The sequence below is a fragment of the Lonchura striata genome, chromosome 2, assembly GCF_046129695.1.
Source record: "Lonchura striata isolate bLonStr1 chromosome 2, bLonStr1.mat, whole genome shotgun sequence".
NCBI classification, from domain to species: Eukaryota; Metazoa; Chordata; class Aves; order Passeriformes; family Estrildidae; genus Lonchura; species Lonchura striata.
In genome coordinates this window covers 17,962,233-17,981,089 of record NC_134604.1, presented here as the reverse complement: position 1 = coordinate 17,981,089, position 18,857 = coordinate 17,962,233, and the positions used below count along the sequence as shown (strand labels likewise).

General features: G+C 45.3%; 1 protein-coding gene across 3 annotated transcripts in view; it reads left to right on the top strand.

Moving 5' to 3' along the window:
- GDPD5 (glycerophosphodiester phosphodiesterase domain containing 5) overlaps window positions 1–18,857 on the top strand; it is a 107,227-nt gene that overhangs the window by 56,902 nt on the left and 31,468 nt on the right. For all 3 annotated transcript variants that reach the window (XM_077781198.1, XM_021550212.2, XM_077781197.1), the window contains one exon: window positions 18,345–18,448. In XM_077781198.1, the coding sequence (XP_077637324.1) occupies window positions 18,345–18,448 (104 nt within the window). The remainder of the gene's footprint in view (window positions 1–18,344; window positions 18,449–18,857) is intronic.

The following is an 18,857-nucleotide window of genomic DNA, read 5'->3' as shown; positions in this document are numbered from 1 at the left end:
GTGCCTCTGTGACTCGAAAACAAATTCAATTTGAGATTTTCAACACTTGCAACCAATGTTTAAAGCTATAAGAGAGGTAAAAAGCTGAAATGGCTCTAAAGCCTCCATTACAATTTCACCACTGATTGAAGGGGTTTTCAGAGGTGGCAAGAATGATGTAGGGAATGCTGTGCTCCAGGACAGCTTTGATGAATGGAGACGAGAGATCTCTGCAGGCTGCTCTTAGCATATAAAGTTTATTAGGGATGGAGAAAGGTCTTGCTTGGAGCTGCCAGACGCAGCACGTGGCAAGGCTTGAGGGGATGGAGGAGGGAAGAGACAAGGGGTAGAGAGGATGCTCTAGGAGAGGGTGGAAGTTCCAAGAGGGGGGAAGATCCAAGAGGGGGGAAGATCCAAGAGAGCGTCTGGCCCCTCAGGGTCCCCTTATCAAAGGGCTTCAAGGTGGGCTGGAACAAGACTTGGGCCAATGGGGTCACAGACACTTGATGTTTCAGGGGAGGGTTACAGGTGCGGGGTGAACCATACATTGGGGTGAGATGGAACAGTCCATCTGACCCTTGGACCTATAGGTAAGGGCATTGTCCAGCCAGTAGGGGAGATTGTTTTCATCCTGGCTGTACTATTTATCCATCCTTCCCAACAGACAGGAATGATTTTTGCAGCTGCTGCTGGCCTTACCTTCTTTAGAAGCCTGCAGTGATGCTGGGGAGGGGAGTGAAAGTTCTCCCAGCCCTGATGCTGGGGATGCTCTGTGGGGATGGCCATGGGTGAGGGGACAATGCCTTTGGAGCCTCCAGGGTGTCTGAGGGCACAAAAAGCAACAGGAGAGGAAGCTCTCCAGTCTCTCCATTTCTGCATTGCTTCCACCAGCATGGGCTTGTTCAACAGCTAATCTTGCCCTGAGTGAACTTTTTTCTTCCTTTTCTCCCCCATTTCTTGGCAGTGAAATGATTCATGTTGCTTTGTGGTTTTTATTTAATTGGTGCCTCTTTCCCTCCCTTTTTAACCTATTCTGTTTTTCTTCCTCTTTCTGTGGTCACATTTCTTCTATTTGCTTGAAAGGAGAGAAATAGCCAAAATCCCTTTCCTCAGAGCTGCAGTTCCACCAGGCTGCTCAAAGGCTTTAAACTCAGATATTTCATGTGCACCAGAGCTGGCTGAGGACAAGGAGTTCTTGTCCTCTCGTTCTTGATGATGCCGAGTTAAAGACAACACCAGACTAAGAAAGTGATTTTATTTTGCCCTGCTTTCAGATCGATAAAGAAAAGATGTGGATGAATTTCTTGGTGTTTCTCAGAACCAGGCAGAGTGTGTTCCTTCTGCTATTAATGGGGGTTTTTTTGGTTGTTTTTTTTTTTTTTTAATTTTGAATTTTCAAAACTGATTTGTTCAGAGGCTCTGGGTGTTCAAGTTGTGTGGGAACTCCTGGTGGAGAGCCGAAAATTAACATTTCAGATATTATTGTTACCTCCGGATGTGTTTTGTCCTCCTTGGAGCAAGTTAAAGCTTGAGGATGCCTTCAGAATCAGGAGATGCATTAAATGCCATCCAGTTACCTCTGGAAGGTAATTTCCTAGGTGGAAATTTGGTATTTTCTGAATTCTGGTGCCTTTTTAATTGAAGTCTTGATCTTGGCAGGCTCCACCTTCTGCAAACACCTCAAAAGATCACAAGGAAAGGAGTTAGTAAGGGGAGAAAAAACAAATATGTGGCCATACTCTGGGGAAAACTCATTCCATTCATGCACTGCCTGATTTTTGGAGTCTTGCCTCACTTGTGAGGTTGGGATGAAATGCTTTTTGCAATGATGGAAAAGAGGCTTTGAGTTTAATAATTCATGTATGGACATCTTGAGCTTTGTTTAAACACTTTTGTCTGTCATCACAGTGCTGGCTTGAAATGGGATTAGGGTTTGTTTTCCTTGGCTTCCCAAAATTTTGCTTGAGAACTTCGGCTCTGTTATTAAGCCATGTTTATTGTGTAGAGACACTGACACTGGTGAGGAAAGCTTGTGAAATAAATCAGGTGCTCCTTGTGTGTTTGGCTGCTGCTTTTTATTTGTTAGGACTTTCTACAGTGGATTTGCTTTCATATAATTTGGTGGGAGGAGAGTGATTTAAATATGTATTTAATTCTTTCCAGTGGTAGGGAAGGAGCACTCTGTAGCTGTGTGCTGTCACTGATGCCTGCAAAATTGCAGCTATTTATCCTCCTCGGGGTCCTGTTGCAGTCAAATTCCAGATGTCAGTTTGCTGGGGTTTAAAAATTATTTTAATTTCCTTAGAGGTCTGGAGAGGGTGTCAGGATTGATTTGCTGTCTGTGAACAGAGGCTTTGGTTTTGTGGCCTCTGAGCATGAAAGACAAACTCAAGGTCACTATTTTGTCTCTTCAGAGGCTTTGTGAATATGGGAAACCAAATTGTCCAGGTCAGTGTCCTCTTGGAAATGCTGCTTTTCCTGAAGGGACAGTGAGAGAGTTGATGGGGAAAATGGGGTGGGTTGGATTATCCTGATGGAATTGCTTTTGTCTGTAACAAGTGCAGGACCCTGTGGTGGCATCAACATGAGCAGGAAATATTTGTAATTGTTTTCAGGGCTCACAAAGAGTATTGTGCCTTTTACAGGCAGAGAGATGGCTGTGTGTCAGAATCTGATACTGGTGATTCTGAGACTGTAGAAAGTCTCTGTCTTTCTGCCCCACTGCCAAAGCAGAAGCCATAATTGGTCTGTGCTGGTTTCAGGGTTGTTTATTCTGTTTATCTCTAACATGTTCTGCTGCCCTGCCCAGCTCTGTCCTGCAGGGCAGCGTGTGGGGCTCTGCCCTCAGTGGGATGTTACAAACATTAAATACCAGAAACTCCCTGGGCTGGATTTACAATAATGTGCCAATATCTGTCACCTACGTTGAACAGTGTGTCCCCAGCCTGAACCAACAGAAAAATGCCAACACTACAGTGAAACATGGAGGGCATGAAGAAGGAGAAAAAGGACAAGACACACCCAATTTCCTCCATCTTGTCCCCTTTGGACCCCTCATCTAGAATTCTAAAATTTTACTTTTGCACCCGTGCCACAGTTAATTATTACTCACATCAAACACTCAGAGCTTGTAATTCATCCTGTAAGACTGAAAACTCTTTTCCATGGACAGAGATCCCAGACAGTGTCTCTGGGGGCTCTGTCCAGGGGGTTCCTGACCCCCTGCCAGGGTCCCAGGACTTCCAGGGCAGCCAGAGGGAAGCCCTGGATTCTGACAGCTGTGAACACCTGTAAAATTGTAGATTTTCCCTGCTTCTGAACTGCAGGATAGGGGCAAAAATAAAATAGGGGTGCTTAGACATTGCATGAAGTTGATTGTAATGATTCCTTTGGAAAAGCTTTCTGGTAGTGACTTTTAGGGAAAATCCCAGTGTTTTACTGGCAGGCTGGCTTTCACTCTGTGTCCAGGGATGTCCAATCTAGTTGTTTCCAAGATGCCCCTATTATTTTTGGGCTGCTCCCTGTGCCTTGATAGAGATCTGCTTATTCCTGTGCCCTTCCTGTGACTTTCCTTTGTTGGGAGCATCTGGTGAGGGTTCATCTTTGAGAAAGGCTGAGGAGTTTTCTTTGAATATGTTAAACTAAAAAAAAAACCAAAAAAACATTGAGGAGAGCAAAGCTGAGCTAAAAGAGCAGATACCTGAGGTGATGGAGGTTGGACCAGCTGAATTCCTGGAGGGAAAAGGTGGAGAGCTATGGACTAAACAAGTCCAGGCCTAGGAGTGCTGGTCTTAGTCTTCTCAGCCAGCAGACAAAGATAATTTGGTTTAAAAAGATGCTGTTGGAGGGAAGATTCAGAAGCTGCAGGATTCTTTATAAAATTAACTTTAAAAGTTAAAGCACAGCCTCAGTGTAATGAGGAGTAAAAGAAGGGAGGTGCAATGTGTCACTATTTATGGCGTTATGGTAATTCTGCTTCCAAAGCAGATCTTTAATTTGTACCCTGCTCAAGTTGTTGACTCTAATTTATAATCCAATAAACCTATAGGTTGTTGCTCAAAGCAGGCCAGGGATATTATGTCAGGCCAGATCTAATAATTTAGGAGCAGTTTATTAAGCTTAATAGCATCTAAGGTGCAATTGCTTTTATGGGCTGGCTTATCCCATGTGGCACCGCCTGGTTTGTTCCAAGGTGTGTCCTGAATCCATGGCTGCAGCCGTGTCTGGTTGCTCCTGATGGGGGAATTGTGCTGTCCAGTGGTGATATGAGTTGTTTTCCAGCCCCTCTGCCCCATGGCAGGGGTTTGGATCTGGATTTTCCAACCCAAACAATTCTGTGATTCTGTTTGTAAGCCCTGCTGATTCTGAGTCTGTGACGGCTGTTAATGGAGTTTTGGTTTTTGGGATTTTTAGGTTTCTGTGTGGTTGGTTTGTTATTTTGTGTTTTTAGAAGACTTTTTTGTGTGTGTGTGTGTGTGCTACAGGCCATCATTTTGACAAGGTACTTTTGATAAGGCTTATTTGCTTTTTTTAAATACCTGCCAGCAGGAAACAGAGTTCAGCCTTCTCTGAGCTACTGTGTGATTCTGTCAGATTTATTTTCTATTCCTGCATGACCTCAGGCAGCCGCCACATCTGTCTGGTGGTTTCCCACATGCATCAGCTCTGGGAGCTGGGTGCACTGCATGTTAATAACTCAGTTTTGCACTCAGCATGGAGCACAGCAAGAAGAAAAAGACTTGGCCACAGAAAGAAATCTTCCAGTTCCTCTGAAGTCCACATTTTCTGCTGGAGACCTTCTGATGCAGGGGGATGTGTGAGGAGAAAAGATTAGGCTGTTAATGGAAAGAGCCCAAACTTCTGGACAAGATTCTCCAGGCAAAACCCCCAGAGAGCTTAAAGATCCCCCTGAGCCTCCTTTTCTCCAGGCTGAGTCCCTTTCCCGGCTCATTCAGGCACTCCTGGGGCTCCTTCCTCAGCTCTCTTCCCTTCCCTGGACATCTCCAAAATGTGACTTTTAATTTTTTTTTTTTTTTTTATGGATCATATAAGTGACCTCAAGCTCTGTAAATGGTCCAGATCTGTTCTCTTGGCCAAACTGGATGGTTTTGTGCCTGCTTCTGGCAACCATTCTCCTGCTGGGGATGCCAACATCCATATGCACTTCTCCCTGTGGCTCCTAATTTGAGGTTTGGGTAGGGGCATATTCCACCTTTTTTCCTGTCTCTTGCCTCATGCAAGCTCATCTGTAAATCAGGTTGGCTTGTGGCCACAGCCTGCTTGCAGGCTGCTGCCAGGAGATTTATTGATACTACTTTCATTATTTTATTTTTAGGTTTTTTTCACTCTGGCATAGTGCAGTTGTTGCTTTAAGGGAGGATGTTTTGGAGGGGTGGGCCTAGGCTGGAGAAAATCAGTTTTGACATTATTTCTTTGATGGATGAACAATTGGTAGGAAAGCTTTGCTCATTAAAGATTTGTGTGGTGGGGAAAAAAAAAAAACAAACTCATGTCAGGCCTCCCTGGTTTTGTCCTCTCCATCCTTTGTGTTGCTCCCAGAGCTGCTGGCCACAGCTGGGAGATGCTTTGGGAAACACCCCCTGTGATGTGACAGGTAAGGGACAAATCAGCCCTATTTGGGTATTAAATGCAGCAAGAACATGTAAAAGATCACATCCCTCAGGGAGAATGCTCCTGCTTGGCTTTAGAGCTGTTGCTTTTCCTTTTCTCCTGGTTCTGAAAGTTGCAGCTTGTTTGGTGCTGGAGGAAACCCAAGGCAAGGTTCCTCTGGAGCCTGTGGGCTGAAACAGCAGATGCACCTCCTCCCTCTGAGCTTCCTGGGCTGCCTTTGGAGAGGAAGGAACAGAGAGTCCTTCTGCATCTCTGTGAAATACTCTTGATATTCTCTCAGCAGATCTGGAGCAGTAATAGCCAGGCTGCTGAAGAGGCTATAAAAAATCAGAAATATGGCTTAGCACTTGCTATATTTAGGAATTCCATCAGTCCCGCTGAAACAGGAGCTGTGGATGATTCAGGTATTTCCTGTGGCAAAGGATTGGTTTTTTTGGGGTGGGTGTCCTGCAGGCAGGCAGTTGACACCCTCAAGTGGGTTTGTAAATGAGTTTTTACTTTTCCTGTGCTTTGAGTAGGCAATGCTGGTTGTATTTTCATTTTGAGAAATAAACAGATGCCTTATACCAAATATGCCTTGATATAATTAGTTGTAATTAAGAACCAGGACTGCTTTAGCTGTTGATTGAAAAACTGGGTATTTTTCTCACCAGCTGCTTCTCACTGAAGCAGTTTTGATGCTCTGAGATGTATGGAAAAAACCCAGCCCAGCCAAAGGCAGAACAAGTTCAAGGCCATTCCTCCCTAGAATTCCCTTTCTCAGAGGTACAAACCCCTGCTTAGGGATTGTGATGACAAAGCTCACAGAGGTGACAGATGACTTTGCAGTGACTCTGCAGATTAGTTCGGTTTTGCTGCACAAGCAGTTTTGCTCTTGCAGGAAGAAGGAGAGAAATGGACTGGAAAGCTTTCTTTGCAGGAGAGGTAAAAATTAAATTACTGTAAAATTCAATTTTTTTTCTTTACTATGCATTTATCTTACCTTCCTTTAGGTCCAAGATGTTTTGGTGTGATCTGAGCAGTGCAGGAAGAGAAAAAATTTGTTCTGAGTGTGGTCAGCAGCCTTTAGAGCATTTTGATGTCTGCCAAGCTTCCTTTCCAAGGAGTAGATTGAAGAGCTCCTTTGCTCTATGAGAAAGGTGGAGAAGGATCATGGAATGCAGGTGTCACAGAGGTTGTGCCTCATTTTGGGCCATATTCTGTTCCATAAGCAGGAGAGAGGTTGTGTTGTTGGGATAAAACCCAACCCTTTTGGGTTGGTGCTGTTGACATTCTGGGCATGATCTATTTCTGTGTTTGGAAATATTTTTTATTAGCATCTATCTCAGATGTGAAGCCAAAAACCACGTTTTCCATTGTCTGTAAAAGCCCAGGCTGCAAACCAGTGGTGCTTTGAGAATTCTTTCCTGCATTCTTCCCCAAGCTGGGATCTGTCTGGTCCATTCCTCTCCTGGCCACCACAGGACAGGCAGGGGCTTTATCTCAACTTGCTGAATTCCACATTGGGTTGTGCAAAGAGATGAAAAGTGTGAAAAGCAGTTTGCTCATCCAAATTGTCCAGAGTCACGTGGGAGAGCTGCAGGATTAGCACTTTTTTCCTGGCATGTTTTGCAATCAGTGAGTGATGGAGTAGGGAAAATCTTGAGCTTTGGGTTATTTTCAGTGCCAGCTGTTTTGAACTTCCAGAAAATGCCCTCTCCAGGTTGTCCTCTGGAAGGGGAGTGGAAAGTCAGGCTGGCTGTGCTGCTGCTTGGACAGGCTGTGGAGTGCAGGAACAGCAGTTTGGCAGATTTGTTATTTCTGTTCCACCTTCTGTCACAGGCGCTTTAATCAGCGTGCGGCTCTTGAGGAGAGCCATAATTATTCCATTTCTACAGAGCTGAGAAGATGAGCCACCTTAAAATGCCTTTTCTGGAGCTGCAGGCTATTTTGTGGTGAGGAAATGAAGTGAGTTTTTTCTCCAGAGTCCCCACCTGGGTGCTGTTTTGCTTCCAAGGGCACTCACTGGACATCCCAGCAGCGATTCCTGGGCTGATCCCCCAGTGTGGGCAGCAGGAAAAGGGGAATTCTGCCCTTGTTCCCAGGTGAGACCCCACCTGCAGAGCTGCCCCAGCCCTGGGGACACAGCAGCAGCACCTGGAGCTGCTGGAGAGAGCCCAGAGGAGGTCCTGGGGATGCTCAGAGGGCTGGAGCCAGGCTGGGAGAGCTGGGGGAGCTCACCTGGAGAGGAGAAGGATCCAGAGAGAGCTCAGAGCCCCCACCAGGGGCTAAAGGGGCTCTAGGAGAGCTGGAGAGGGACTGGGGACAAGGCATGGAGGGACAGGACACAGGGAATGGCTTCCCAAAGGGCAGGGATAGATGGGATGTTGGGCAGGAATTGTTCCCTGGGAGGGTGGGAGCCCTGGCACAGGGTGCCCAGAGAAGCGGTGGCTGCTCCTGGATCCCTGGAAATGTCCAAGGCCAGGCTGGATAGGGCTTGGAGCAGCCTGGGATAGGGGAAGATGTCCCTGCCCATGATCCATTCCATCCCAAACCGTGCTGTGGTTTTATGAAATGTTAAATTTGCTCTGGTTCTGGGAAGGTGACTCAGGAATTCCTCCTTTGGGAACTCCTCATCTCCCTGGCCATACCTCTTGCTCAAAGCCTTCTTTGTACTTTTGCTGCAGATGCTGCAACTTCAAATTAAGAGAAATAAACCTGATTTAATAGAGCAGGGTCCCTCTTCTGGCCTTGGCACTGTTCAGGGGCTGTCCTGACTCTGGAAAGAGCAAGGAGGGGATGGAGCAGTTCCAGGACCTTTTTCAGAAGCACAGGCACTGAGGCATTTCAGGTTTTCCCTCCTGAGGCTCTTGCTCCTGCTTAAAACAGGATGGTCACAACTCGTTTCTCTTGTCTGCAAGTTGGCTGCTTGCCTTTCAGCCCTGGTGATGGGTACTGAGGGGAAATAGCTGCAGGGGAGCCCCTGGCTCCTGTCCAGACACGCATGGCAGGGCTGCTGTTACATAATTCAACTTTGCCATGCCAGAGTTTATGAACATCACGGAAAATGCCCACTTGCAACAGCAATGATGTGAGTGTGGTGTGTCAGAGCTGCTGGGAAGGGAGAAGGGGACCTTGTGTAAGTCAGACCTTTCACTTCTTTGCTGCAGTTTTTATTGGCCTGTAAATTTTGCTTATTTTAGTCCTCGTTTTTGTGCCTCCCAGTGGTTTCTGAATAACACAAGCATTTAGACACCTACTGCTTTAGCATTTTCATTGCTGCTGTCCTCAGCTGGAGACCAGCTGACCCTTCAGGCAGAATTGCTAGATGATCAACCCTTGCAAATGCTTTTTTAATATGTCATTGCCTGTCACTTGTACTACTGATGGAGAGAGAAGAAAGAAGCTGTGTGGGTTTCCATGTAGGGAAATGTTCTGGTTTGCCTTTTGATGTTGATGCTCCTGGTTTAAGTTTGTCCTTCTGCTGTGGAGGTTCCACAGGCTGGTGTTTGTTGGTCATACCAAGCAAGGTTTTCCTAGATGCCAACTGGGTCTAATCTGGTGTTTAATCCAGAAAAAGTGGATATTGGTACCAAGAATGGCACCCACAGCCTCTTTTCCTGCCAGGATTTTGTCTTCCAGCACTGGCTGGAGATGCTCTTGCCCTTTCAACCAGCACAGAAATCCTTGGTTCATTTTTGTTTCTTTTGTGCCAAGCTTCATGACAAAATAGTATTTTTAGAACTTGCCTTGCAGACATTTGCTGCCAAGGGTAAGAGGCAAGGGAAAATTTGTCCAAGGAATAAACTTACTGGCTGTTTCTTCTCCCAGTCCAACCATTTGCCCTTGTATCTATTTGACATCTATGTCAGATTATTTAGGATCTTTTATAGAACATTTTATTACACGAATCCTGTAAACAATTCTGAAAGGCAGTAGTTCTCTTTAAATAGGGATAAATATTCAGGATTTCTCTCATCCACTGTTCTTCCTATAAAGCTGTGCTTATTAAACTCATAAACACCCAACAGAAGAGAGCTGGGGGCACATCTGAGCCCGAGCTGTACAAATGACAAAAGCAGTTTGGGGCTAGGACAGAAATAGGATCAGTAAAGGCAAAAGTGGAGCTGTTTCCCTGGCACTGAGTGATCCACTGAGGGGCAGGGTTGGGTCACAGCTTTGCTGGGGTTTTCAGAGACTGCAATCTTTTCTAGGCATGGTACAGGGCTCAAATGTCCTATTTCCACCTGGAGCCAGAATCTGACCATTAAGAAAACACCTTCCAAAATCCCCAGGATGTGCACAGAATGTTCCTCCTGCTGATAACAAATTTCTTCTGAGACTACTTGTGTAAAATGTAATTTTACTGAGGCCATTACATTTAACAGCCATCACTGGCTGTTTTCTTAGGTAGATGATATAGTCTTTTTTAATTTTTTTTTGAGCCTGCTTTTATTAAAGCTGTTTTAAATCCTAACCCCCTTGCCCCAAGATGCTGGTGTTTTAATGAAAGTGAACCATCATCTGAATGCAAATCGACAACGTCATGTGCCTTTGCCAAGGACTATCAGGAGCCTGGGATGAGTTAGCAGGAATAACACCCTCAAGAGGCTCTGAGGATGAAATCCTCCTCCTGCTTGATGCTGATGAGAGCTCAGCAGGGATTCTGTGCCCAGCAAGGTGCCCCACTTCGTGCAAGCCTTGGACCTCAGCCACTCGGTTTCTTCAAGAAGCATGGGTTGGTTTTTTTGGTTTTTTTTTTCTTCCCTAGATGAGGCTCACCAGTAAAGACTGAAAAAAATCTGGACCTATTTAGCCTGGAAAAATTAGCTGTCTCCCCTTGGCCTCCAAATAAGAATGTGTTTGGTAAAACAGGAGGTTATGGTGCTTTGTTAGCATCAGGAATGGGTTTGGAATACTTGGGTCTTCCCATGAGTTTGTCCAGGAGCACTGGTTATGTTGGCTGGGCAAGATCCAGTAGGTTAAAAACGTGTTATCAGGAGCTGTGGAAGTAGAGTAATCATGCTGTGGGGGATAGATTGGGGATCCCTTCTCACTCTCTTCTGTTTCCTCATGAATCAGAGGCTCCCTCAGGGATTTTTGTTTACCTCTGCCTTGAATGAAAGAGGGAGGACATAATTGCCGGAGGCAGAGCTGGTCCAGGACGTGATTATTGCTGTTCAAGTCCCCAGGGGCCTCCAATAGCCAGAGAGAGCCCTGGCTCCAGCTGTGCTTCGTGTCTGAACAGCACAGGAATTCCCACCTCAGTGCTCGAGGCTCGCCAGTGCTGTTTGTGATGGATGCTGCGGATGCAGTGCAACGCTGCCTTTGTTGGGTGTGGACACCCAGAGAGAAACTGGTGCTCTGGCAGAGTGTGTGGGGAGGGAGGGGCAGGCAGGCTGGGTTATCCTTCAGTTTGCATCCCTTTATCACTCTCCTTGCTGTTCAGGCAAGCAAAACTGTCCCACTGATCCCAGCTTTGCAAGCCCTACCCTTTCTGGTTGTGTTTTTGGAGGCTGGGAGGTGGAGGTGTTTTACAAAGTATAACAATGAGAGAGCTTTGGCTCTCTTTTGGTTGCATCTGTTGAGCTGCAGTTCAGCTCCAGCAGCCCCAGCAGGAGCACATATTTCAGGAATATGTTCTCCGCCACTTTCTGTGACCTGCTAAATGGAATTGTAAATGGAGCGTGTCACAGCTCAGGAATCTCATTCATGGCCTTTTCTAACAAGGTGTGCAGAGAGCTATTTAGCCCAGTCTTTGTAATAATCAAACAAGATGTGCCTGAGATGTGCAGTGACTTACTTTAGGAAACACCTGGTTAAGTGTTGAAGCCTCAGCAGCCACAGCGGCAGGGCTTTCTTTCCTTTGCTCCTTGTTTCAGACCCATTGTCTGTCAGACCTAATTTCTTCCTTTTTCTTCCCATTTCTATAATGACCGGCAGGTGCCTCTTATGCAAGATCACAGGGGTTACCATGGAGTAAAAAACCTTGGCAGTGTTTCTGAAGTGACCAGACTGGCTCAAATTAGTTGTGCTCCCAAATTTAGCCCCCTAGTCACTCCTTCTCCTTCCTGGAGAGGGCTGTAGCAACTGGGGAAAGTCTCATTCTTTATGAAATTTGAAGTACTAAGTCAACACAGGGGGAAGGCAGAAAGTTAAGGATGAGGAGTAAAAAGCAAGAGGTGGAGGAGGAGTTCAAGCAGAGCTTTGCACCAGATGGTGGTGATTGCTGGATGGAGGGCAAACAAAGCCTTTGGGCAGGTTACAAAGTCCTGTGGGAGCTGCCTCATGCTCTGTGGGGTCTTTCAGGCTCCTCCTGCTCCCTTGGGTTCCTGAATCTTCAGTCCAAAAGAAGGCTGAAAGCCTGATCCCTCTGCAGCCTTGGGTGAAGGAATTCCAGCCCAGGCGCCTCAGTTCTGCTTCGGATGTGTGTGAGGTCTGTGAGGCAAACATTTGCTACTCAAGTCTATTGATCTGCTCACTTAAATGCTTCAAATCCTTGGAGTGCAAGGTGCTTTCCATCAGTTCTGTCCCTCTGCAATGCCAGATGGAGCTTCTGGGTATGCTTTTGGCAGTGAAGGCTGATTGCACCCTGGGCTGTAACAATGGCAATGCTGGATGTGGGACACTTGGAACACATCTGAGCGCTGAGGGCTCCCTATAACCACAGAACAGACAGAAGTGAACCCACTGGGGCCACCTAACTGTTTGGAACAGGAGCCAGGAACAGAGGAGGAGGGCTGGAGAGTTGAGGTTGTGCAGCTGGAGGTGAGAAGAGAGGATTTTGCTGCTCCCAGCAACTAAGGAGAGTCTGTAGAGGTCATAGAATCATAATTTTTTGGTGCTGGAAGGGACCTTGAAGATCATCCTGTTCCAACCCCCTGCCGTGGCAGGGACACTTTCCACTGGACCAGGTCGCTCCAAGCCCCATCCAACCTGGCCCAGAGAACTTGAGCCAAGATGGCTCAAGAGGCAGTGGCACAACCTGCATCAGGGGAAATTGCAGCTGGACAGAAGGGAGATTTCTCCCCATGAGCATGGTGGTGAAACCCTAGGGCAGAGGGTGGAAATTCAGAGCAAGCTGCTGCTTTAAGGACTCTGCCCTCACATACTGAGAGTTAATAATGAAGTTTATAACTTCTCCTTAGGAACTAAAGTGTTCCCATTGACAGAACACTCCAGCTGACACTTGTTCCTGGTGATCCTCAGTTTCTGGTTCTCTTGGGAGATGGAGTCATCTTTCATCCTCAGAGATGATTTAATAACTCACTTGAAGATAATGTTTGGTTTGTTTGGGCAAGGTCCGATTGGGTAATCCCAAAATGAGGATTGGCTGTCAGTTTTCCCTTTGTATTTGCTGGATAAATGTTAGCTCTCCTCCTTTCTTCTTCAAGCTAATACTGATAAATGCCTGCAGCAAATTGATTCCTGAAAATGCCAGAAAACAGTGGAGTGCAGACTCCTTAATAAACTCTTTGTTGGATCCAGGAGTGAATTAAAATGGTCTGAAAACACACTTGAGTGATAGTGGTGATGCTCCAGTCTGACTCCAGCTCCTGGATTTGCTCCTGAGGGGGAAAGCAATTGTTCAGGACTGCGTGGCCCTGATCCCTCCAAAAACCCATTGATTTCCTAAAGGCAGGTGCCTGAGCTGGTGGATATTTATGGACACAAGGATGGTATGCAGGGAGATAAAACACCTTTTGACCTTGGTGCATTTGCAGGTTTGAAAGTGTGGTTATATTGGATATCTCTGAATGTTGTCTGCACATAAAACTTCCAGCAGGGAGATTTACAGTATGGAGCTGGAGGAAGATTCCCACATTGGATTTTGTTGGTGTGGTCAGATCCACATGCTGCTGTCTTTCCTCTGCTTGTGCATGCCCTGCCCAGAGTGCTGCCAGATTTGTGGGAGGGCTCAGGCTCCTTCCAGTTTCCTCTCAGCAGAAATTCCATCCTCAAGCCAAGATGCCCTTCAGCAAGAAATTGCTTTAAAATATTAGATTTTCTCTAAAAGGCTTCTGTTTTTCAAAACTGGAGGTTTTCTGATTAAAAAAAAAAAAAATGAAGGGGGAGAGGAGGGGTAAGACATTGTTAAAAAGCTTCTTCCTGTTCTAGTTAGATTTTTATTTAGTTATTTCATTATTTTAATGAATGAACAGGAGGTTCACTGTGCTCAGGAGACAGAGAAGGGGTAGGGTCTCCACAGGGACTGAAAGCCATGAATTCCCAGAGGCACTTCGGCTTGAATAAGAGCCTTCTTCCTTGTGGATGACTGGCAGCTCCACAAACAAGAGGGTCAGCTTCCCTCCTCCCCTCTCTCCCCCTTTTTTCTTTTTTTTTTTTTTTTTTTTTTCAGTTTTTCCCCTTTTTTTTCCCCTCTTTTTTCCCCCTTTTCCCTCTTTTTTCCTCTTTTTTTTTTTTTTTTAAATAAAAATGTGCTCCAATTGCTACACTCATCTAACTTAAACTTCTACACAAGTTTGGGTTGTTTCCTCTGCCCAGTCTCAGTGGTGGCTCCTTGTAGAGTTCACAGAACCATGGAATGGTTTGGATTGGAAGAGACTTTAGGGATCATCTTCTTCCAACTCTTGCCATGGGCAGGGACACCTTCCATCAGACCAGGTTGCTCCAAGCTGTTGATGTTCTCCAATTCTTAGTCTTTTAAAGAAAATATCTTTTCATGAGGAAGATCTATAATCTCTGAGGTGGATCTCATAAATTCCAAGCACCCAAAACCTCTTCCCTGTGTTTAAGATGGAACCTTTCTTTCTTGAGGTGGAATGAATCTTTCTTGAGGTGGAATGAATTTTTCTTGAGGTGGAATCTTGAGGTGGGCTCTGCTGTGGTTTCAGCTGCTCTGGGAGAGCTTTGGGCACAGTGGGTTTGTTGTGAGCCTGGTGCAATCCTCACACGTGGATGTGAATCCAGGAGGGAATATGAAATCCATCTGTTCCCACCTGAGCTGTGCTGGGGTGACCTGCAGCACGCTCCAGCAGCAGCATTTGGGTTAATTAATGGGAAAGCTCCTGAGGATGCACACGTTGGAAGGGACCCAAATTCACCCACATTGATGGAATGTGTGCTGTGAGCTCATCCCTGTGGGAATGGAGCCCTAATCCATCCAGCAGTGGCATTTCCTCTGACCCATTCCCAGTTCAAAGCAGGCTTCTCTCCTGCCAGTTCCTTCTGAAGCTCCCTGTGGGTTCTGGGTGCCAGGGAGGATGCTGGAGGCGTGGGTTTGCTTAGGAAGGGTTCTGCTGTTTCATCCCAAGGCTGGGAGATGTAGGTGGATCTCAGGGATGCTAATCCTGCTTGGGATGAGCTGACAAGGACTCCAGGAAGCAGCACAGTTGGAGGATGGCATTTCAGGACTGCTGTCAACTGAGGTGACTCCAGCAGCTTCTTCTTCAGCAACTCCTTCTGCTCTGCTGGCTCTGTGGGCTGCCAGGGAATCAGCTGGCTCTGGCCTTGCATTTTCTTGGCTTTCATGGAGCAGACCATGAGCCAAGAGTGTTGTACTGCCCCTGCTTCCCAGCTGGGTCCAAAGGAAATGTGAGGGGGCAGCTGAAGCTCATGGTGCAGCATTTCAGCAACCCTGGGGAATGTATGTGGTAAAAATAAGAATTTAATACGGTCTCACACATTGAACCCTCTGTTTTGCCTGCAGGCCTCAGGCAGGGTTTGGGACACACTTCTATAGTGCCAGCTTAATTATGTAATTTAAATCAATGTTAATTATAAATATATTGAATTTATTTATATATCCTATCACTATATAAATATTAATTATATTACTTTTAATATATAATATGAGAAATATTAATTACATGGTTGAGCTTGATGATCTGAGTGTTCTTTCCCAGCCTTTCTAATTCTGTGATTAATAATCCTATTAAAATATTGAAACCTCAGGAAGAGGGGAACATGTAAATGCAGTGATAACCAGATCAATGCAGTCTCTTCCTGGCCAGTCCTGATTTTTAAGATCTTAAGTGTTGATTATCAGTTCCAAGTTCAAATCACACTCTGAATCCTGATACAGTGCTGATCTGCTTTTTGGGAGGAACATGGGCAATTGAAATAGCCTGAATTTCCTGGTCAAAGGATTTCTTTAGTTCACACAAATGGTACCATGCTGGGAGGTGTCTCCTGGCATATGTGTGATCAGCTGGAATGAAGTGGGTGAGAAATTCCTGTTTCTAATATAGAATTGAGAAAGTCCTTGTAGGAGGGTTTGGTAGGAGTGTGTGTATAGTTAAACCTCATAACATCTCCTATAGATCCTACAATAAATAAAATAAACTTCCTGAGCCTCTCTGCTTTCCTGTGCCACTGCAGTAAATAATGCTTTGTCTGGTCTGGGGAGTTGCAGCAAAAGAGACTGGCAGAGCCTTCAGTTAACCAAAACTAATCCCTAAATTGGAAAATCTGTCCCCTGGGATACGAATTTCAGTGCTGTTTTAAACAAGATTAAATCTTCAAGCACAGGAGTGGGTAAAGTCTGTGAGCCAGCATCACAGATGAATCAAACACTGTTTTTTCTGCAGCAAATTCTTTTAATATGTGAATTGGGTTTTTTCCCCCAAAACCCACTAACCTGGAGCTGGTTTTGCTCCCATCTGGCATGGGGTAGGGATTGGGAATGTGCAAAAGTGGTGGAGAATGTGTGTAAAACACTGATTTATATATTTATTTATTTTTAAGGATTCTGTTATTTTCATGAAAATTTTAAAATCTGGCAAACTACAACTTGGTAGAATGTCTTCATTAATTTCCTTTTGGGGCCCTTCTGATTGTGTCTGTTGATCACTGAATCAGAGAATGGTTTGAAGGGGCTTTAACAATCAAAGATGCTGCGTTTTTTTCTGGAAGCCCACTGAGAAATGTGCCTGAATTCACTGAAGGATGCCTCGAGACAGAAGAATTTGCCTGGGTTTTCACAAAACCAGCAAGGCATGGCAAGGGCACCCTCAAGGACAGACCCAAAATAGCTTTTGGAGAGCTTGCCACAAGCTCTGCTGCTTGCATGTAAATAAGGGGGGGAAAATTATGTTTATATATACAGGGGGGAAAGCTCAAAGGTTTTAAAATGTTTTCCTTGGCTTGTTTATCAAATCAGTGTCATCCAGTGCATGAGTATCAGCAAAGCTCAGTCCAGAGTGACCTTTAGAGAGCTGGAGGGTGGGATTTTTGTAGAAATTTTGATCTTTGACATAAAAGGTACCTAACACCTCCCTTGCCTTGGAAAACCCCAAATATATGTGGGAATATAACCCATATTTAACTTATATGTGCAAGGAGGTGATAGACCCAAATGGAGAGGGGGAGAGAAAATCCCAACAAACAGTGGGGAAATTGAGGTTTGAGATCTTGGGGATGTGCAGACAGGAAGGCATCCAGAAGGAGGGAAATGGTTTGGGTTGGAAGGGACCTTAAAGCTATCCATTGCCACCCCACCATGGGCAGGGACACCTTCCACCATCCCAGGCTCCAAGCCCTGTCTAGCCTTTGGAACACTTCCAAAGTTCCAGGGGCAGCCATGGCTTTGCTAGACAAAACTGGGTATCTTGATCTGAGTTATACAGCCAAAAATTTGGAATTTCTAGCAGAAAACATCATTTTTGGCATAGCAAAAGTGAAATAATTCCATCCCTTCTTATTGCTTTATTTTGGATTTTTTTTTTTTTCCTATGATGGAGGATACAAGGAAGTGCTCTATCACAGAATTAGTATCCAGGGTGATGCATAAGAAAAAATAGTCACAGTTAAAAATAATTATAAAAGTAAGTCACAGTTAAGTAGGTAATGCCAGCCCTTAGCATGGAAAGGGAGGCAAAAAATAGTATTTTTAAATGGTTCTATTGTCACTCTATTGGTTACATTGTTTTGCATAATTAAAAAGCTGGGAGAGTTCACTAGAGAAAAGAACATTTTCCAAAAAGATCAGTGTGTGCTCAGGGTCTGGAAGGGAATTATAGTGGTAGAGTTGCTCATAGTCTTTTCCAGTCTTCATCCTTCCTTGCTCATTGTGAGAAGAGAGGATTTGTTGGAATATTTTCCCTGCAGAATTTCAGTGTTTTCCCTGCTGAAATGAAAACCCGTGTGGACTGTTGAAGGCCAAGGAGTAAAAACTAACCAGGAGCCCATGGAGATGGTGCTGGTGAGAGGCAGTTTGAAGACACAGGTTGATGTCCTTGTGGTTTTGGATTTTACCCATGGTGTTGGAGCATGGCCACTGAACAGATTTATATGAGGGAATTCTTTTGTGTGTTGAGTAGAATTTGAAATGCTCCTGAATGCTGGTGCTGGTGTGGTCTGTTTGCAAAACACTTGAAATATGTGGTGGTGGTGGGAGGAATAAATGGTGGGGATGAGTGGTTTGGCTCTGCTGGATCTGAGCACCTCAGGGGAAGGAATAAGGAGTAGGAACATCCTTAATCCGCTGTGTAATCTTCACCATGTGATAACTCCTCAGTCATTTAGGCTAAACCCAAGGGAGGGGAAGGTAGGTGCATGAGAATGGAAAAGTTAATTAAGCAATTGCCTGGAAATAAAAAACCCACCTAAACAACCATCAACAAAAAACCCTCACCAAACAAAACCCCAGCTCCCTATCTGGAAATTTCCCCTCTACCCAGGGCTGGGAAAATTTGTACCATTTCCAAATCTGCCTTTGGAAATGCCTCTTTATCCACTGAGTTGCCACAGCTGGGACCAATCCTGTTGACACCGACCTCTCTTTTCCTCCGCAGTGGGAACGCCTCTGGTTCCTCATCCTCACCTCATCCTTCTTCCTCACCCTGGTCTGGTTTTACTTCTGGTGGGAAGTTCACAATGACTACAATGAAATCAACTGGTGAGTACAGCTTCCCTTAGGAAATTTGGTTGCCATCGTGAACCTGCTTGACACAGCTTTGGGTTCATCTGGATCCTTTGAATGGAACTGTAACGATGAGAAAGGGAAAATGGGGTGGGAAGTGGGACTCAGAGCTGCTTCTGCCTGGTCTATGTGCAGATGTAATGTGGCCTCACGTCTCCACTTTGTGGCTGGGTTTTTGTTTGTTTATCTTGATGATTGGCTGGATTTGAAAGTGACTGAGGGATTTGACTGCAGCTATCCCACAAAAATACCCATGGCAAAAATTCAGCCTGAAGCACATGGGTGTGGAAAATATTATCCAAAGTTGGAAGGAGCTGAAAAGGAGCTTTTCAGTGGGATGTGCTGGAATTTAGAGGTATTGCCAGCTGCCTCCAGTACTGGAAAT